Genomic DNA, 22,733 nt, shown 5'->3' on the forward strand with positions numbered 1-22,733 from the left:
ATTTTCAAATTGAAAGTTGCCAGATTAGTAATGTTACCTTTGAGACGGTGTGGTAGCCCAGGAATGAGAATTACCCCCATAATGGCATACCATTTGAAAAAGTAGACAAGCCAAGGTATTGAAAGTGGGGTATGTTTAGTCTTTTTTAGTAGCCACTTAGTCACAAACACTGGCCAAAGTTAGCATTCATATTTGTTTTTGTGTGAAAAAAGCAAAAAACTAATATTTGGCCAGTGTTTGTGACTAAGTGGCTACTAAGAAAGACTGGACATACCCCACTTGCAATACCTCGGGTTGTCTACTTTTGCAAATGTAACAAAAAGGGGAATTAGCGCTGTTCACCTTTTTGTTATATTTGTCCACTTCTCACAAGGTTGAGGGAACACCTTGTTGGTGAACTGCAGCTCACTTTCAAGAAGAGAGCGCTTATTTCTGTATTTTTTATTTGATACTTTTGCAAATGGTATGCCATCATGGGGGTAATTCTCATGCCTGGGCTACCATACACTCTCAAAGGCAACATAACCAATCTGGCAAATTTCAATGTCAAAAAAATGAAATGCTTGCCTTCAAGAGACATTTTCATGTATTTACGTGTCAAACATATCTTGACATCACAATCGATAGGATTCATTGATCCACTGTCACTTAGCAATATAGGTGCACAATGTTACCATGCCAAATTGAGTCGTCCTTCTTGCAAATTTCTTTCCCTCTGTTATCTGCTGTTGTCTGCTAGCCACGACTCCCCCAAACTACCTTATATGAAACAGTGGGAGACATCGTTGGGGATTTCCCCAACACTCTTAGAATGGGAACAAGCCATTACGTACACTAAAAAATCCTCGAATTGTGTCACACTATGGGAAGCCTACTTTAAAGTATTAATGAGATGGTACTTGGTTCCAACCAGGATTCACAAAATATACCCCCTATCTCCCCCAACCTGCTGGCGCTGCAATACTGACTTAGGCTCCATAGAACATATATTTTGGCATTGCCCAAACTTGCAACACTTTTGGAAGGCCATACAAACAACCATTCAGGCACTAAGTAGGATCACTCTTCCGCTATCTCCGGAAATTTATCTACTCCATATTATTCCAAATCTACGTGACATACCGTCCAGAGATGCAGTGTTAAACATACTAGTGGCTGCAAAAATTAGCGTCCCATTGGAAAGAAGCTATATCTCCCTCATTGAAGGATGTTCTACACAGGGTGCAGGATATATATCACCATGAACACGAGTGGGCGAAAGGGGGTAATAACTCACGCTTTTCGAATACATGGAAAAATTGGGAGTCTTTTATAGATTCTCAGGCTTCACTGTAATTGCGATGCACTAGCGGCATGTTATCCTCTAGTTCTTCACAATCTTACTTTAGGCTTACTTTACTATACTTTGCTCTATTATTCTCCCATGCCTTTTTAAGCCCATACACAACAATTATACAGATGACTATGTTCTACTCTAATGTAGCGCAACATATCACATGTTAAGCTGTGACCACCGCTCACTCCCACCCTCCATCCCTCCCCTTTTCTGTTATTATGGTTATTTTATGTATTTTTTTTTATGCTATTGATTATAATATGTTCTTATCCATGATTAGTATATGGTGCACAGCTACTTAATACAGCAGCAGGAGAGTGTGGGCTGTTCTGGCCACAATCCTACTCATGGGAATCTCGAGATCATAGTTCACAACCTGGTTTAAATCTCTATAGCTCCACAATACCAATCAGCTGGTAGATCACCTTGTTTATAAGTGTCCCAGAGATATATCCACAGTTGATTTTCATTCTTTTAAATTTTGCATTAATACTCGCTCTCCTGCTGCTGTGTAATGTGTACTAGATACGTACGTCATGCAAATATTTATGATGTAGAAGTGGAAGGCGGTTTTGAGCAGATATGTCTACAATATTGTGCCAATTGTCTAGCTTTCAAGGTTATATTGATGGCAATACTTCTACATGAGTATCCTTATATATATTTAATGCTTTAGACGGATTATGCACCCATGTAGTTGTGTAAATGTATAAAGTCATGTACTTGCGTTCTGAAACAGTACTGATACTGCACATGCTATCACCATATACTGTGTATTACTTTGTACTACTCTGAACAATATTGTACTGCATTGTATGTTAAGTTGACTCTGTATTGTTACTTTTTATAAAACAATAAAAATCTATATATTGAAAAAAAAAAAAATGAAATGCAAGCCTTATATGTGACTCTCTAACTTTCCAAAACACCATAAAACCTGTACATGGGGGGTACTGTTATTCTCGTGAGACTTCGCTAAATACAAATATTAGTGTTTTAAAACAGTAAAACATATTACAACAATAATATAGTCCATAAAAGTGCCATTCGTTTGTAAAAAATTCAAAAAACTTCACTTTTGCTTAAAATATCATCGTTGTAATACAATTTACCAGTTTGAAACACTAATATTTCAGTTCATCGAAGTCTCCCCGGTAAAACAGTACCCCCTATGTACAGGTTTTATGGTGTCTTGGAGAGTTACAGGGTCAAATATAGTGCTTGCAAATTAAATTCTCTGCACTTTCTCCCTGTGATGTCAGGCATGTCAATCAAATTTTAATTAATAAAATCACATAATTATGTTAAAAGATTATTTAAATATACACGTTGAATTTTAATATATATACATTTATAGGTATTTAAATTCTACGTGTATACTAATGTAATCTTTTATGTAATTATATGTATTTACAGTTGCAAGAAAAAATATGTGAACCCTTTGGAATGATATGGATTTCTGCACAAATTGGTCATAAAATATGATCTGATCATCATCTAAGTCACAACAATAGACAATCACAGTCTGCTTAAACTAGCAGCACACAAAGAATTAAATGTTGCCATGTTTTTATTGAACACACCATGTAAACATTCACAGTGCAGGTGGGAAACGTATGTAAACCCCTAGACTAATGACATCTCCAAGAGCTAATTGGAGTGAGATGTCAGCCAACTGGAGTCCAATCAATGAGATGAGATTGGAGGTGTTGGTTACAGCTGCCCTATTAAAAACACACACCAGTTCTGGGTTTGCTTTTCACAAGAAGCATTGCCTGATGTGAATGATGCCTCGCACAAAAGAGCTCTCAGAAGACCTACGATTAAGAATTGTTGACTTGCATAAAGCTGGAAAGGGTTATAAAAGTATCCCCAAAAGCCTTGCTGTTCATCAGTCCACGGTAAGACAAATTGTCTATAAATGGAGAAAGTTCAGAACTGCTGCTACTCTCCCTAGGAGTGGCCGTCCTGTAAATATGACTGCAAGAGCACAGCGCAGACTGCTCAATAAGGTGAAGAAATATCCTAGAGTGTCAGCTAAAGACTTACAAAAGTCACTGGTAAATGCTAACATCCCTGTTAGCGAATCTACAATACGTAAAACACTAAACAAGAATGGATTTCATGGGAGGATACCACAGAGGAAGCCACTGCTGTCCAAACAAAACATTGCTGCACGTTTACAGTTTGCACAAGAGCACCTGGATGTTCCACAGCAGTACTGGCAAAATATTCTGTGGACAGATGAAACCAAAGTTGAGTTGTTTGGAAGAAACACACAACACTATGTGTGGCGAAAAAGAGGCACAGCACACCAACATCAAAACCTCATCCCAACTGTGAAGTATGGTGGTGGGGGCATCATGGTTTAGGGCTGCTTTGCTGCGTCAGGGCCTGGACGGATTGCTATCATCGAAGGAAAAATGAATTCCCAAGTTTATCAAGACATTTTGCAGGAGAACATCTGTCTACCAGCTGAAGCTCAACAGAAGATGGGTGTTGCAACAGGACAATGACCCAAAGCATAGAAGTAAATCAACAACAGATTGGCTTAAACAGAAGAAAATACGCCTTCTGAAGTGGCCCAGTCGGAGTCCTGACCTCAACCCAATTTAGATGCTGTGGCATGACCTCAAGAAAGCGATTCACACCAGACATCCCAAGAATATTGCTGAACTGAAACAGTTCTGTAAAGAGGAATGGTCAAGAATTACTCCTGACCGTTGTGCACGTCTGATCTGCAACTACAGGAAACGTTTGGTTGAAGTTATTGCTGCCAAAGGAGGTTCAACCAAATATTAAATCCAAGGGTTCACATACTTTTTCCACCTGCACTGTGAATGTTTACATGGTGTGTTCAATAAAAACATGGAAACATTTCATTCTTTGTGTGTTATTAGTTTAAGCAGACTGTGATTGTCTATTGTTGTGACTTAGATGATGATCAGATCATATTTTATGACCAATTTGTGCAGAAATCCATATCATTCACATACTTTTTCTTGCAACTGTATCTATATATATATATATATATATATATTTGCGGTTATTTGTATTTTATATATAGATAGATATATATAGAATGTCATTCTAAGTGTATTTTGTTACCAATATATATATATTAATAACAAAATACAGTTAGAATGAAATTACATATGAATATATAATTTATATTAAATTTTGTTTCAATATTTTATTTATTTATTTAATTATTTTATTTATTTATTATTGTACTTATACGTGTAAATATAATATATGTGTATATATCTATTATATATATAATATATATACATATTATATATATGTAACGTCATTCTAAGTGTATTTTAATATTAATATATATATTAATATTAAAATACACTTTGTATGACGTTACATATATAGAATATGTATATATATAATATATATTCATATATTATATATATAAAAATACTTTTAATTTAATTTTACACTTGTCTAATATTATTTTTTTACACTACCTACCAGCAGGGGGACTTTCTGATATTTTAGACAGTCTTCCTGCTGGCAGATCCACAGATGTGATCGCCTGATTTGCCCTTTAAAGCCGAGACGGCATAGAACGCCGTAACGGCGTTAAGGGGTTAAAATTCAACAAGGCTGAGACACCCACATGGTGCAAATGGTGGATGGGATGCTAACATGGCATGGCTTGAGTTACAAGCTAGTTGTTTGTTTTTTCACTTTGTGTATATTCTTGTAATGCCTTAACTATGGTATCCTCTTACTTCCTGGTTCCACGGAGCCTAGCCACACCCCTGTATGACACGGTCTGCCTATTTAATCTGACTGCACCAGCTGATCAAGGCTGGATTATTGAACTACGTTCCTTACTCACAACCCGGCTACAACTTCGTTGTGACAGCCTCTACTACCAGACCGGACTGAAAGACTCTGCAAAAGTTCCCTTCACCTCTCCTCATCCACGACTAAAGATTAAACACTCTTCATCCGCCTCTGAGGAGATCTCGGGAACCAGTGTTCTATGTGCCGGAAGCTAAGTAAAACCAATGTGATAAGCGTTGCATCTAAAAGCTGTTATTACCTGTCTCCAAAGTCCTTCGGTAAAAACAATCCCGTTACAGCTAACTTCAACTCATACTGCATATCAGTTATCTGCATCTGTCTTGCTTCAGTTAAAGTATGGAACAGCTATTGTAATTACTTATCACCTAAACCGTTAACTCTACTAAGAGACTCTTTATTAATTCAGTGTCTGCAATTTACTATCGTTTACTCCTTAAAGCTACAGTGCTTATAATTGTGGACTTCAGTTATCGTTTACTCCTTAAAGCTACAGTGCCTATAATTGTGGACTTCAGTTATCGTTTACTACTTAAAGCTACAGTGCCTGTAATTGTGGACTTCAGTTATCGTTTACTACTTAAAGCTACAGTGCCTGTAACTGTGGACTTCAGTTATCATTTACTACTTAAAGCTACAGTGCCTGTAATTGTGGACTTCAGTTATCGTTTACTACTTAAAGCTACAGTACCTGTAAATTGGAATTAAAGTCTTTACCTTTTACTTTTTATAATAAATATTCAAACTATACGAAATCTGCAGTTGTGTTCCTTCATAACAAATGTTTAGACGTGACAGAATAATCCAGCCATTGTAATGGATCCAGCAGATTTCGATTCTACTATAACTACGCTGAATCAAAGAGTTGATACACTAGCCCAAGGTGTGCAAGACCTGCAAGTTACTAACGAAAGAATTCTCACTTATGTCAGAGATCTACAAACTCATACTCCTCATACTGTTCTGCACTCGGCTAGCGATCCTGCTGTATGTAACCCTGAAAAATTCCATGGTGATCGTTCCAAATATAAGGAGTTTTTTTATTCCTGCAAATTATTGATTGCTTTAAAACCTAGATCTTATCCCACAGAAAGATCTAAGGTTTATTCAATTATCTCGTTTCTGAGAGGTGAACCTATGTCCTGGGCCCATACCTTTTTGGACAATGATGACCCCATCTTAGATTCACTGGAGGAATTCCTTAAAGCCATGTCTCTTCTTTATGAAGATCCATACAAACAAAATACTGCTGAATTAACAATTAGAACCTTGTTACAAAACCATAGACCCGTTGAAGATTATATTGCTGAATTTAAAAGATGGGCAGTAGAAACGCAATGGAATGACATCGCATTGCGCAACCAGTTTCGAATCGGCTTATCTGAAGCTGTAAAAGATGAACTATCCAGAATAGAACTCCCTACTACTTTGAATGCTCTGATTCATCTATCGATCAACATTGACAGAAGGCTTAGAGAAAGAAAGACCGAAAAGGCTCTCTCAACTTCAACTGGGAAAAAATCATTTCATCCTCCAAGGCCTCCTGACAACCCATCCGAACCAATCGAACCTATGGAAATAGGGATAATAAGAAGTCCCCTCACTCCTGAAGAGAAAAATCGAAGACGTACATTAAACCTCTGCATGTATTGTGCCTCTCAAGTTCATTTAGTCTCTGATTGTCCTTCATTGAAACGGATAAAAGGCAGTAGGCAGTCTCATGCCTCTTCCATCCTAAGTGTACTTCCCTCTACAGCAAATACTCAAATGTCCCCTATCGTTCTTGTATTACAGTGGGACAATAAAAGAATTATGACTGAAGCTATCATCGATTCTGGTGCAAATGGAGTATTCATCGACTCAGCCTTTGTAACCAAGAATAAAATTCCTTGTGTTCGTAAAAGAACTTCTGTACCTGTTAAAGTGATTGACGGGTCCCTCATTTCATCGGGACCAATACTTAATGAATCCATCCCTCTAAAAGTAACCATCAATCATACTCATACTGAAAGTCTTATATTTGATGTTGTCTCATCACCATTTTTTCCTATTATATTAGGGATCAACTGGTTAAGGAACCACAACCCTCAAATCTCATGGTTTCCCTTCTCTCTTGCCTTTAATTCCGATTATTGCAAGAAAACATGCTTGCAACGTATTCCAATTCTTCAGTCTACTAAAGAACCAGCTAAAACCTCATGTTGTTCTGACACCGAACTGGAGTTTCCTCCTCCTACAGTCATTGGAATCTTATCTTCTCTTATTGACGACATTAAAGATCTCAGTGAAGATGCTCTTGAACTTCCTAAATCAATGAAATTATCCAAGAAAAACAGTCTCTACTATTTTAAAGACCGGATTTATGTACCTCCCTCTTTCAGAATTAAAGTACTTGAATTTATTCATGATTCTCCTCTGGCAGGTCATCCAGGTATGAAAAAGACCCTTGAACTGTTTAAGAGATACTATTGGTGGCCTCGTCAAGACCGAACTATTGAATCTTATGTCAAATCTTGTTCTATATGCCAAAGCTCCAAACATGTCCATCATCGACCATTCGGTCAATTACTGAAATTACCGATTCCTGAACAGCCTTGGCAATCCATTTCTATGGACTTCTTGGTGGAACAACCTTCACCCTCTTATGAAATCGGTGATCTTGTCTGGCTTTCCTCAAAGAACATCTCTACAAACCGTCCATCAAAGAAGTTAAGTTCCCTTTTTCTTGGTCCTTTTCCAATAATATCGGTTATCAACCGTAATGTTGTTAAATTGAAACTTCCACCTACTTTAAAGCTACATCCTGTTTTTCATGTGTCCTTGCTGAAGCCTCATCATCCTGACCCTTTCCAAAGAAATGTCACTACTTCTCCTGATCCCATATTGGTCCAGGGTGAAGAAGAATACGAAATTCAAAGTATACTGGATTCAAGGATCCATCGTGGCTCCTTACAATACCTCATCAGATGGAAAGGATATGGTGTTGATGAAGATACATGGGAAAACTCCTCTGTTGTTCATGCTACTAAATTGATTTCCAAATTTCACAAGCATAACCCTTCTAAGCCAAATCAATAGCACCCAGAGGTTGCTCATTAGAGAGGGGGTACTGTAATGCCTTAACTATGGTATCCTCTTACTTCCTGGTCCAACGGAGCCTAGCCACACCCCTGTATGACACGGTCTGCCTATTTAATCTGACTGCACCAGCTGATCAAGGCTGGATTATTGAACTACGTTCCTTACTCACAACCCGGCTACAACTTCGTTGTGACAGCCTCTACTACCAGACCGGACTGAAAGACTCTGCAAAAGTTCCCTTCACCTCTCCTCATCCACGACTAAAGATTAAACACTCTTCATCCGCCTCTGAGGAGATCTCGGGAACCAGTGTTCTATGTGCCGGAAGCTAAGTAAAACCAATGTGATAAGCGGTGCATCTAAAAGCTGTTATTACCTGTCTCCAAAGTCCTTCGGTAAAAACAATCCCGTTACAGCTAACTTCAACTCATACTGCATATCAGTTATCTGCATCTGTCTTGCTTCAGTTAAAGTATGGAACAGCTATTGTAATTACTTATCACCTAAACCGTTAACTCTACTAAGAGACTCTTTATTAATTCAGTGTCTGCAATTTACTATCGTTTACTCCTTAAAGCTACAGTGCTTATAATTGTGGACTTCAGTTATCGTTTACTCCTTAAAGCTACAGTGCCTATAATTGTGGACTTCAGTTATCGTTTACTACTTAAAGCTACAGTGCCTGTAATTGTGGACTTCAGTTATCGTTTACTACTTAAAGCTACAGTGCCTGTAACTGTGGACTTCAGTTATCATTTACTACTTAAAGCTACAGTGCCTGTAATTGTGGACTTCAGTTATCGTTTACTACTTAAAGCTACAGTACCTGTAAATTGGAATTAAAGTCTTTACCTTTTACTTTTTATAATAAATATTCAAACTATACGAAATCTGCAGTTGTGTTCCTTCATAACAAATGTTTAGACGTGACAATTCTACTCTCTGACCTCCAGCAAATAATAATAATAATAGAAGATGTAAGTGTTTTTTCTAGTTGATATTTATATAAATATACTATTAGGGGGCTGTTAAAAAGGTAAAAAGTGTTTTTTTTTATCCACCCTTCATCATTCACATTATATCAATGTTCCAAAGGCTGCAAAGAGACATTCGTCTATCAAGTTCAGCCTTTCTCACACCTGTTTTTGCTGTTGATTCTAAAGAAGGCAAAAAACAAAAACACATAAAAAACAGTTTAAAGTGCCTTCCAATTTTGCAACAAACTAGGAAATACATATTTATCGACCCTAATATGGCAGTCATATCTCTCTTTGGATCAAGAAGCTATTACTCCACAAATTAGAAATGATATCCATGAATATTATGTTTTTGTAAGTATTAATCCATTTGCTGTTTAAGCATCTGTACAAACTCTGATAGCATCACCTCTTCAGGCAGAGAATTCAATACCCTTATTGTTCTTACTATAAAAACTATTCGCTTTGCCTTACACTAAATCTCGTTACTTCCATTCTCATTTGTTTTTAATCATTTGACATGTTTGGAACTTAATAAAGAACACTTGTTTTTTTCTTAAAGAAGTTTAGATATGTTTATATATTGCTAATTTTGCAATAATAACTGCACAGCGTTTCTGTACTCTGCAAAGATAACTGTATTTTGATAAGTCAATTGATATAAACCATCATCACACATTTCACAGTGGGCCAAGCTATCTTTTTTTTTTTTTTTTAAATATGCTCGTTTGAACATACACAATTTCGTACAAACCATTTCGATTATGCATACAATAATTACATTTCAATTCCTTTGTACATTAGTCAGACGAGTTTTCTTGTGATGTCATTGGGAAACTGTCTTGTGGAAGGGGTGGCCTTGTCAGGAAGGTAAGGCCAGGGGTCATGGTGGGAAAGGGGGAAAGGGAGGGTAAGTAACCAGAGTCACTAACTTAGCTTGTCACACTGTAACATTTTGTGTACCTATTTGTTTAACCCCTTAAGGACACATGACATGTGTGACATGTCATGATTCCCTTTTATTCCAGAAGTTGGTCCTTAAGGGGTTAAACAATCAGCATTGATACCTTTGTAGGAGCATCGAAAGGTGAGGAAATATGGAAATACGGAAACCCTCCATCGCCTATTTCTCACTCCGTAGTAATAACACTTCTCTTGTCCCTTTGTCTGTATGGCTGAAGGGTACTTGGTTTTGGTTTCAAGACCTCTTTTGTCCCGCTATATATATGGGAGTGTCTGGGTGTAGGGCTGATTGCAGAGGTGGGGGCACTGGGTCCCTCCCTGCAATTCGTGCGTGCGTGCGGACTGTGTCCTGTCTCAGAGGATCTAGGCGGTAGTTTTAGATGATAATTTGGTATATATGTTTGCCCATGGTTCCCAAGCGTCTTGAAACTTCCGATGTTGTGTCTGCGAAGTTACTGACATGCGTTCATAGATATAGTACTGATGGATTTTATCCAACAATTGTTGTTTAGTGGGGCAAGTGTTTTTTTTCCACTCTAAGGCTATGAGATTTCTCGCAGCTAAGATGGGGAGTATCACCACTTGCTTGATAGGTTTGGTGAGGGAGGAGGGAAGAAGCAAAAACAAACATATTGATGGGTCTAGGGTAAAGTTGTCGACTTTAAAGGATTGGAGGGTATCATTGACATGCTTCCAGAGTGGAGTTAGGAGTGGACAATCCCACCAGATATGTAGCATCGTGCCTTCAGCCTTTGCACATCTCCAGCAGGTTGCTGGTACTGTGGGGTAAATCTTATGTAGTCTGATGGGCATCATGTACCACCTGAAAACCAGTTTTTTATGCGCTTCTACATGGGTATGGCAGTTGGTAATACCCTTGAGTGCGGTAAGGGATCTTAGCCAGGCATCTCCCGTAGGAGAATCTTTGTATTCTGCTAGCCACTGTCTTTCGAAAGGGTAAGGTAGTGCATCTATTCTGTCCAACAATGAGTTGTAACACAGGGATAACGACTTAGGCTTAGTTGGGTTCTGCCAACATCGGTCATATATGGGGTCGATCAAGTGAGTATCTTGTAGTGCAATGTCCGATCGTGTGAGTACGTTGTGGGTGGTTATGCTTTTAAGTTGGAGATATTGGAATATGGATGAGTTCGTTAGTCCATATTTTCGCTGGAGGTCTGGGAAAGGCATGAGCTGGTGGTTGTGGAACGTATCTCCTATGTGTTTAACCCCCTGTTTTGTCCATGTGTTTAGTGTCAGTGCTGGGTTTAGAGAATGTAGCGCTGATATTGGCGCTTTTGGGTGGAATTTAGTTACTGCTACCCTAGCACGGTGTAGATTGTCCCAAGTGCTGATGGTGAGGACTGAGGTGTGATATAGGTGTGGTGTGCGTGGTCTCAGTGGCTTTGGTGTCCACAGGATCGGTATTAGTGATTTTCCCGGGGCATTGTCGTGTTCCATATCTACCCATTGGAAGGTACCTCTGGGAGAGTGGAGGTTGATTGCGGCTTCCAAGATAGATGCTTTGTGATACTTGGCCACATCTGGGAAACCTAAACCTCCTTGTTCTGTCCGCTTCTGGAGCAGTGACATAGCTAAACGCGGTTTACGTGCGTCCCATATGAAGGAGGAGAGCACGGTTTGGAGGTGCTTGTAGAATAGTGGCTTGACATATATCGGTAACATCCTAAATTTGTATAAAATTTTAGGTAAAAGTATCATTTTTACAGTGTTTATTCTGCCTAACCATGAGAGTTTCACTTTTTTCCATTGCTGGATGTGTGTTTTACACAGTGGGATTAAAGGTTTAAGGTTAAGGTCGAATGTGTCTTCGGGGGAGGGTCCAAGTTTAACCCCTAAGTAGATGAGGTCGGTCGTTTTCCAGTCAAATGAGTAAGTTTGTTTAAGGTGCATTTTCAGTGTATTAGGCAAGTTAACCGGGAGAGCTTGTGTTTTGCTCTGATTGAGCTTGTAATAAGACAGTTGCCCAAATTGGTGGAGCAGTCTTATGAGAGCCGGGACAGACTCCTCAGGTTTACGCAGCGTGAGCAGAATATCATCTGCGAACACAGAGAGGCAGAATGTGCGGTCTTTGATGTCAATGCCAGTGATTGTGTCGTGTTGTCTGATTTTTGATGCTAGTGGTTCTAGAGACAGGATAAAAAGCAAGGGCAATAGGGGACACCCCTGTCTAGTGCCGTTAGTAATATTAAAGGACCTGGAGAGAAAACCAGAGTTGGACACTCGAGCCGACGGGTCATTGTACAGGGCCATAATCCCTCCTATGAGGCTGTCTGGGAATCCAAATTTGTGGAGAACTAGCCGCATATATTCCCAATTAACCCTGTCAAAGGCCTTTTCTGCATCAAGTGCCAAAACTAGTCCCTGGATATGAGATTTGCTCATATGTGAAAGGATATTCAGGACTTTCCTGGTGTTATCTGAGCCTTGTCTACCCTTGACAAACCCAGATTGGTCGTTATGGATCAATGTGGGTAGGATTTGGGAAAGTCTATTGGCTAAAAGTTTAGCGTATAATTTGACATCTGTGTTGATGAGGGAAATCGGCCTAAAATTTTGACATCTGGTTGGCGGTTTGCCCGGTTTGGGTAGCGTCGATATGTGGGCTACGAGCATATCGCTGGGTATACGCCCTGAGGCATAGCATGTGTTGTAAAAGGTTGTTAGATGTGGTGAGAGAAGGTTAGTGAACGTTTGGTTGTAAAGGTTAGTAAACCCGTCTGGTCCGGGTGCTTTATGTTTGGGCAAGTCCTGAATGGTCTTCTCTACTTCCTCCACAGTGAATGGGGAGCAGAGGGCAGCTAGATCAGTGGTCTGTAGGGTGGGGACATCTATAGATTGAAGAAAGTCTATGATGGAATGCGGAGAGGGTTGGGCTGTTTCAGGGTCGTCTGCGAGATTATATAAAGAGCTATAGTAGGACGCGAATTCATCTACTATCTTTTGTGGGTCCATTATCTTAGTTCCCCGGGAATTCAATAAATGCGCAATTTTCGAATGTTGGGAACGGGTTCTGAGTTGTGCTGCTAGTAAGGCCCCTGCTTTGTTCCCATTAGCGAAGAATTTGTGTTTATATCTTTGTAGAAGATATGTAGTTTTTTCCAGTTCTAAATGCTGGAGATCTTTTTGCAGGATAAGTAGTTGTTTTTGAGTGTCTCTAGATGGTTGCAATTTGTTTCTATGTGTGAGATCAGTGATGTTATTTATGAGTTGGATATATCGCTGTTTACGTTGCTTTTGCTGGTAGCTAGCTAATTTGATAAGTGTGCCTCTGATGACGGCCTTATGTGCCTGCCATACCGTTGCTACGCTTGTGTCCTCTGGAAGATTGTTAGTGACGTAGGCAGCTATGTCTTTTTGTACAGTGTTTGCATTGTCTTGGTTTGTAAGCAACGTGTCATTGAGTTTCCACGTGCCTTGACCCCTAGATGGATATTGTTCCGATATAATCAACGAGATGGGGGCATGGTCCGACCATGTTATGGGTCCTATTGTGGCTTTTTGGATTTTGTCTAAAAGTGTGGCAGGTACCAAGAATCTGTCTATCCTCGTGTATGTGTTGTGTACTGCGGAATGGAAAGTGTAATCAATGTCAGCGGGGTGAAGTATTCTCCAGGGGTCCACATAGTCATGGCTGAGGACTGTCTGCATAATTTTGGAGGTCAAGGTCACTAATTGCTTGGCTGTTTTCGTGTAGTCTGGGCGGCGTGCTGAGGTGTCCGTGGAGGCATTCAGCAAGAAATTAGTATCACCCCCTACACTAACATCTCCAAACTTGTATAAGGAAAGTAGACTAAACATCTTTACAATAAAATCATGTTGATTATCATTAGGTCCGTATATGTTCACCAGGGTATATGGATTATTATTAATGTAGCATTGAATAATCAGGTATCTCCCTTGTTTATCTCCTATTTTCTTCACTAGGGAGAAGGACACGTCTCTGCTAATCAGGGTGGAAAATCATTGGGAAAAAGGGCGGTATTAAGTTTGGGCCTATGACCCCATCTAACGTGGGTTTCCTGATAAAAAAACCACTGAGGCATTTGCTCTTTTAGCCTCCGTTAAAGCTAGTCGCCTTTTATGGGGCGTATTTAGACCTTTAGCATTTAGTGATAAGATCGTAAGTGTCATTTTGCGATCTTGGTAGAGGTTGCTATACCCAGTATGAATTTCTCTTTTGTGGTTCTCCCAGTCATATTTTTGTTCAAGATGGGCATGTCAATACAGGTTGCGATTCGTACTTTTTGGGTACAGTGGGTTAGTATCAGTAGCAATCGGTGTGAATGATACCATGTATTAATATTTTGAGTGACAAGAAAAAAGTAAGCAGGGTAGAGTAGGGGTACACAATTTTGCCTTCGAACATATGTGTGGCGTTTTACATGTGTGAGACATTTTGTCCTGAAGTGTGACGCTTGGGGTAAGGGGGTAAAACAGAGAAACGTCAAAATCGTTTGAACTATATACAATAAGCCGTCAGGGGGGGTGCGAAGGAGTATTGACGGCATAGATAAGGCCGGTGTTGGCCTAATGGGGGAGGTCTTACATTAACCTGCAAGAGACTGATATTGTTAGTCGAAAGGGTTCATGCAGTTATATCGGGTGCCAGGCATATGCAGGTAATCACATATGGGGAGAAGCCTATGGAGTCTAGGCAGTGTCAGTCACCCTGGTATAAAATTTCTGTAACACTCCATAACAGATATAACATTACAAAACATAACAAAACGTATAAGACCTGAGGTGGTATGCTGTGGCACAAGGGGTATATGCAGTGTTAGCATCCCAGTGTGTCATTACGATTATAACACAATGTAAAGTTTATGTTGCGTCGTTCTCGGTGGCAGAGCAGGGCCGGAGAACGTTTTCATGTTCCAGACAAGTCTGTCAAGGGGGTGCATAGTCATTTGGCTGTGGGGACGGTGGTCCAGTCCCTTGAGATCTGTACTGGGGAGCGCTGCATTGGGTTCTGTATAGCTGTGTCGCGTTGAATCTGTTGTGGGACATTCCACTCTTTGAGTAGCTTGTGGCCTTCTTCCACGGTGAGGATATGTTTCTCCACACCATTTCTTCTTATCATTAACCTGGCTGGAAATCCCCATCTATATACGATATTCGCATTCCGCAAAGCTGTTGTGATAGGTGCCAAGGCTTTTCTCTTCAGGAGCGTGGTGGCAGAGAGATCAGTGTACAGCTTTATCTTTGCAAAATCGCCTGGCAATTCTGTGAGTAGCCGTGAGGCTCTCATAATCTTATCCTTGGACGTATAGTAGTGGAATTTCGCTATAGTGTCACGCGGGGAAGTTAGTGGGAGGTTTCGTGGCCTCGGGAGACGGTGTATCCTGTCCAAGAGCAATTCCGCTGGGGATATGTCTGGGGACACTGCATGGAAGAGGTCTGCTGCAAAGGCTGGCAAGTCCTGTGGGGAGACATCCTCAGGGATGCCCCTGATTCTGACATTGCTCCTCCGGTCTCTGTCCTCATGATCAGCCACTTTGTCTGTCAGCAATTCTAGTTTAGTATTGATGTCTGTATTAGCATCTGCTAGTGTGTTATGTGCAGATATGATTTCGTCAGTTTTTTCCTCTAAGTGTGCTGTGCGCTCACCTATTGCCTGGATATCAGCTTTAATGTCTCTTGCTAGTTTGGAGAATTCGCTCTGCAAAGAGCTTTTTAGCTCAGATAGCATCTTCTGTATAGAGGAATCTGTGGCTGGTGCTGAGGCACGTGTGGAGATGGACGTGCTGTCGCTCCTGTCTGAGCAAGAAGCAGGAGAGGGCGGACTGCCGGCGCCATCTTGATTTTGTTTCCGTGGCGAAGTGAGAGCGGAGATTTGCAGGTCCGCTTGCTTTTGTCTGGTATTTAGCCGGTTTTTAGCCGAGCGGTATGCCATGGTAGCTGGGCACTGAGGTGGGTCCGTTAAGAACGTTCGTTCGCCGGTATAGTCGCTATATTGTGTCTCGGGTGCAGGAGCTCGTGGCTTACGCGTCCATCTCGGATCGTTGCGTGGCCACGCCCCCAAGCTATCTTTTTTAATAGGGGTGTGCAATTCATTTTGTCTGGATTTCAGACAAAACTAATTTCCAGATCTAAAAATAACAAATGGAATCAAAACAAACTAATCTATAGAGACCAAAATTAAATGTAATAGATCAATTAGTTTTGATAAGGATACCAAATTAGGGAGTTATACAAAACAGCTGAAAGATCAATATTAACCCCGCATTAAATGGGCTTTAAAGCCATTGCGGCGGCATAGAACGCCGTAACGGCTTAAGCCCCCAGCAGCTCCGATTTACTCCCGTCCGCCACAATCCTCTTCTGGAGGGCTGCCTGACAGCCCAGGCAGCCCTCCCCTGGCAAATGAGGCCCCCGGGGGCCATGTGATCGCTCTCAAAGAGCGATCACATGGCCCCCTATAGCTGGCTTTGGATCTGCCAGCAGGAGGACTGTCTGAAATGTCAGACAGTCCCCCTGCTGGTGGGAAGTGTAAAAAAAAATATTAAACATGTTTTAAAATAAATTAAATGTGTATATATGTATATATAAAATATATATATACACATACATCTTATATATATATATATATATATATATATATATAAAGAGATAAACTTGGCACTCACCCTTTTCAAAAAAAATTCCAATATTCTTGCCTGGGTGCAGACCTCAGCGTAGGTATAAATATTCCAATGTTATAATAAGGTGCACTCACAGGACTTTTTTTCAATAACTTACTTTTATTCTGAGAAGTGAATTGCATGTGAAGAAAATATCGTAAATCGACGTTTCGACCCCTATAGGGCCTTTTTCAAGATCAATCTTACAGTGTACAACCATGCATATATATAGGTGATTACTAATAGTCACTTACCTAAACGGTGTGTGTGAACAAAGCTGCCGCTCGAAAATCCGAAACCCGGAAGTGATTCGGTGTCACCACGTGACTACGCGTGATGACGCGTGTGCGTCGTTGCCAAGCAACGAGTCTAAACCAAAACATAGCCTCCGATGGAATATATATTCCGCAAGCTGCAAACAGCTCTAGGGGGGCTCAGAAGTGATCCTAAGTGCCAGTGACTGAGTGATACCCGCCAATAGTAATTGGCAAAATCAAACCCTGCTTCCCCATGGAGGATTACGGAAAATCATTATCTAGACTGTCCGAGAGGAGATCGAGGACTACAACCTGTAGTGACATCACACGTGAAGAATTGTTAAAGTGACAGTGCTAATGAAAACATTCTAAAATAAAGAATTAAAAATAAAGACGTCCTACCAAATCCTCCTCAGGCAGTCATACTAAATCTAACTCTAAGAATACTATGGTGCCTATTTTTATATGTGTTGCTGTGTGCATATATAATGCCACTTTGTAAACATATATATTGTATCCTAATACATAAGTGGAGCATATATTACGTGCTAATGTATAGTAACAACTTAATATGCAAATTTTTACCGATAATCAATATTTAAACCATATAGTATTGCCCGTGCAACTTTATGCACTAAGTGTCCACATATCGTACTGCAGAGTACATACTGATAACCAATATAAAGCCATAATCCACTTCTATTATGGGCCTGTTAAATGTGTAATCATAAACACAATTAAACCATACTAGACTCTATGGTATGCCTAATAAATGCCTTTCTTGTTACTTAATTTTATTACTTAAATTATTAATATAACCAGGAAATATAGATGTTCGTGGCATGCCTAGTCTAGTAATAATTTTTGATAGCTTCGTAACTATAGCGATTTGCGTGATTATCATGCGAATTGAAACATCATTATTTATATATCCATTAGATTACAAGCACCCGGACGTAGTGGGTTTAATACCTAAGTCCCTAGTACTATAATTTACTAACTGAATCAACAATTGACTCGTTACCTTAAGTAATAAAATTAAGTAACAAGAAAGGCATTTATTAGGCATACCATAGAGTCTAGTATGGTTTAATTGTGTTTATGATTACACATTTAACAGGCCCATAATAGAAGTGGATTATGGTTTAAATATTGATTATCGGTAAAAATTTGCATATTAAGTTGTTACTATACATTAGCACGTAATATATGCTCCACTTATGTATTAGGATACAATATATATGTTTACAAAGTGGCATTATATATGCACACAGCAACACATATAAAAATAGGCACCATAGTATTCTTAGAGTTAGATTTAGTATGACTGCCTGAGGAGGATTTGGTAGGACGTCTTTATTTTTAATTCTTTATTTTAGAATGTTTTCATTAGCACTGTCACTTTAACAATTCTTCACGTGTGATGTCACTACAGGTTGTAGTCCTCGATCTCCTCTCGGACAGTCTAGATAATGATTTTCCGTAATCCTCCATGGGGAAGCAGGGTTTGATTTTGCCAATTACTATTGGCGGGTATCACTCAGTCACTGGCACTTAGGATCACTTCTGAGCCCCCCTAGAGCTGTTTGCAGCTCGCGGAATATATATTCCATCGGAGGCTATGTTTTGGTTTAGACTCGTTGCTTGGCAACGACGCACACGCGTCATCACGCGTAGTCACGTGGTGACACCGAATCACTTCCGGGTTTCGGATTTTCGAGCGGCAGCTTTGTTCACACACACCGTTTAGGTAAGTGACTATTAGTAATCACCTATATATATGCATGGTTGTACACTGTAAGATTGATCTTGAAAAAGGCCCTATAGGGGTCGAAACGTCGATTTACGATATTTTCTTCACATGTAATTCACTTCTCAGAATAAAAGTAAGTTATTATAACATTGGAATATATATATATATATATATGTAACGTCATACGTAGTGTATTTTACTGTTAGACAAGTGTAAAATGAAATTAAAAGTATTTTTATATATACATATTATATATTTTATATATATACATATTATATATATGTAACATCATACAAAGTGTATTTTAATATTAATATTAGTATATATATTAATATTAAAATACACTTAGAATGACGTTACATATATATAAGATATATATATATATATATATATATATAATAAATAAAATAATAAAATAAATAAATAAAATATTTTAAAAATAATAATACTAAATTATATATACATATGTAATTTCATTCTAACTGTATTTTGTTATTAATAAATATATATATATATTGGTAACAAAATACACTTAGAATGACATTCTATATCTATCTATATATAAAATACAAATAACTGCAAATATATATATATATATATACAGATAAATATATATAATTACATAAATAACTACATAAGTGTACACATAAACTTTAAATACATATATATGTATATATATTATATATTAAAATTCTACATGTATATTTAAGTAATATTTTAACATAATTATGTGATTTAATTAGTTAAAATTTGTTTGACATGCCTGACAACCCAGGCAAAAAGTGCAGAGAATTTGTATTGCTAGCACTATATTTAACTCTGTAACTTTCCAAGACACATAAAACCTGTACATGGGGAGTACTGTTTTACTCGGGAGACTTCGCTGAACACAAATATTAGTGTTTCAAAATGGTAACTTGTATTAGAACAATGATATTTTTAGTAAAAGTGACGTTTTCTGCATTTTCACACATACAAAAGACTGGACATACCCCACTTGCAATACCTTGGGTAGTCTACTTTTGCAAATGGTATGCCATCATGGGGGTAATTCTCATTCCTGGGCTACCATATGGTCTCAAAGGTAACATTACTAATCTGGCAAATTTTAATGTGAAAAAAATGCAAAAATGGAATGGGCTATATTTGACCCTTTAACTTTCCAAAACACCGTAAAAACTGTTAACAGGGGCTACTGTTGTACTTGTGAGACTTTGCTGAATCCAAATATGTGCTTTGTTTTGCAGTAAAAGCTAACAGTATTATGACATTTACAGCTAAAATGTCAGGCGAAACTAAAAAATGTTTTCGAAAATTTACATTTCTCACAACATTTTTTATTTTATTCATAATAAATTATGTTTCATATATAAATATTTGATATGAAATGAAAGCCCTGTTTCTCCTGAACAAAATGATATATAATAAGTGTGGGTGCATTTAATATGAAAGAGGTGAATTACGGGTGAACAGACAAATAGCGCAAATTCCAGTTTTTGTTTACATTTTGTTTTGATCAGAATGTGTACTATTGACTCCGTCCCGAAAGGGTTAAGAAAATGTCTCTTAATTTTTAACTTTCAGCTGTGTAGTAGATAGATTTCTAATTTTGTATCCTTAAATATCCCACGTAAGTTTACCAATATAGGCAGATATCTATTAAACAGCTGAAAGACTAAAATTAAGTAAAGGGTTTTCTTATTTTTGATCTCTCAGCTGTTCAGTAGATAACTCCCTACCTTGCAATCCTTACATGGGTTACTTAACGATTCCAAATTAGATAGCTTTCTACTTATCAGCTGAAAGATCAAACTTAAGAAAAGCTCTTTCCTTAATTTTAATCTTTCAGCAATTTAGCAGATGAGGAATTTTGCGTAACTTTCAACTGTTTAAATTTGCGATCTTTCAACTGTTTAGCAGATAACTCCCTGTTGGTATAATTATTATTATTATTTTTTTTTTTTTTTTTGGTAGATACACTTTTATTTACAAGTTTAGAGAATGTACAGTTTTACATGGGTTACTTGTGCAAAAGCATAAACCTATAAAGAATGTGTAAAATCCTCAAAAAAAACAACAAAAAAAAGTTTGTTTTGTGGCTTGCAACACTACTAGTAACGGCACAAAGCAGTGAATCTAAAAAGCCGAGTAGACTCATTTTACCCTTCATTTCTACAGCACACCAAAATGTTACAAGAGCAATGCTTTGGGCAGGTCACAACTTGCAATGCATTTGAGAGTCCCTTGATCAATGTTCCAATGATTGACAAATCGGATGTATTCGCAGTACAAATTTGTTTCTGGAGGTTTAAACAGACATGTTTCTAGCAGTTCATATCTGCACACACTTTGCGATATGCAAAAATAAACTGTTTAATAACTATAAAACACTAGCCTTGACACAGTGTTGTCTAGCCCAAACCTTTATACTTCCTTGCCTCTGAAGAAGAGAGGACGATTAAATGAAAAAAAAAAAAAGTGGAAAAGCTATTTAAAATTGAAGTCTAATACCGCCTTGGCTCTGTACTTTAGATTGTATTCCAAATGTAAAAAGGATTTCTCAAGAAGATTGTTATCCTGTATAAACACATTATTCATGTTCATTTTATTACAAAACAGACATTTTATGGCCTGTTAAACTATGGGGATTTTTTTTTTTAACGATCAGAGGTGTGAAATTAACTGCTCAACAAATTAAAAACAAATTATATACACACAATATATAAATGATGCAAGTTTTGCAAGTAACCCACATATGGTACATTTGACTGCAACATGAATTTCAGGTGTCCAAGAAGGGAGGGGGGTGGGGGGGTGGGAGTAGGAGGTGGAGAAGAAAAAAAAATATAAGTGAAAAAAATATATATATATATAAATGAATGCATCAGCCGGGGGCCAGGTTAGGTGGTGACAGCACAACAGCCAATTTTGCGGTCAATATAAATGCAAAGATTCTAGCAAGAGGAAGATCACTCAGACACTTCATATATATATTTTCCTCTCGTTCAGAGTGTTCATAAACAAGGGCAAGGGTCAACAGTCACGCCAACTCTGTTCTACTATTGCGGAGACCCTCTTTTCGTATTCACGTTTCTTTTCTTGGTACAGCTGAGCTGCCTGGCTGTTTGCAGGACTATTTGGGTTTGGTTCATCCAGCAATGACTGTATAGAGGTTAATATTGAAGAAACATCATAAGTTGGACTCCAACGATTTTGAAGAATATCCAGACATATGCTGCCATCAGCGTAAACATTGGGATGAAACATTTTGGACAAAAATCTAACTGTTGGTGGTTTATTTGGATATTCTTCTGTGAATTCTATTGTAAGTTTAAAAGTTCCATCTTCAAAGGGTGTTCCCTCAGGCCCAAAAATGACTGCGTTCCAGACCATGATGTTATTCTCAGAGGGGGCACCGCTCACCCCTGCAGGGGGATCCTCCTGGAGCCTTTTAAAGTCCCTCATCAGGTGCCGTCTGGCTGGGTGGACATGTCACAGTAACCGGTAATATATCAATAGGGGGCCGGGGGCGGCTGGTAACGGAAACCATCCGCGGAGCTAAGCTTAAACAAAGGCGGGAACCCGCCTTCCCCGAAATATAAATAAACCCTGTGTTCCTCTGGAAACCTGTCCGAGGCCGGCGGCAGGAACTAGGCACCGCTCTGCTCTTCCGGGAGCTCCCCCCTGTTGGTATAATTATGTGGGACTGCTTTATTTAAGGATACCAAATTAGGGAGCTCCTAAGCACATAGTTCCCTTTGTATGTTAATTAGTATCCTTATGGCAATACCACATTGGGATAGAAAATTAAGAAGTTACTTACTATACAGTTAAAAGATCAAAATTAAGAAAATGGCTTTTCTTTTGATATTCCAGCAGTTTAGATGATAACTCCATATT

The 22,733-nt window shown here is 38.7% G+C and overlaps 1 protein-coding gene across 1 annotated transcript; it reads right to left on the reverse strand.

Annotated features, from left to right (window-relative positions):
• Positions 1–21,736: 21,736 nt before the first annotated feature.
• Positions 21,737–22,393, reverse strand: LOC134585821 (ubiquitin-conjugating enzyme E2 A-like). The gene has a single exon (XM_063441290.1). It carries the CDS (start codon positions 22,296–22,298, stop codon positions 21,867–21,869), a length of 432 nt encoding a protein of 143 aa, XP_063297360.1. The 5' UTR covers positions 22,299–22,393; the 3' UTR covers positions 21,737–21,866.
• Between the last annotated feature and the right edge of the window lie 340 nt (positions 22,394–22,733).

Source organism: Pelobates fuscus, chromosome 2 (assembly GCF_036172605.1).
Source record: "Pelobates fuscus isolate aPelFus1 chromosome 2, aPelFus1.pri, whole genome shotgun sequence".
NCBI classification, from domain to species: domain Eukaryota; kingdom Metazoa; phylum Chordata; class Amphibia; order Anura; family Pelobatidae; genus Pelobates; species Pelobates fuscus.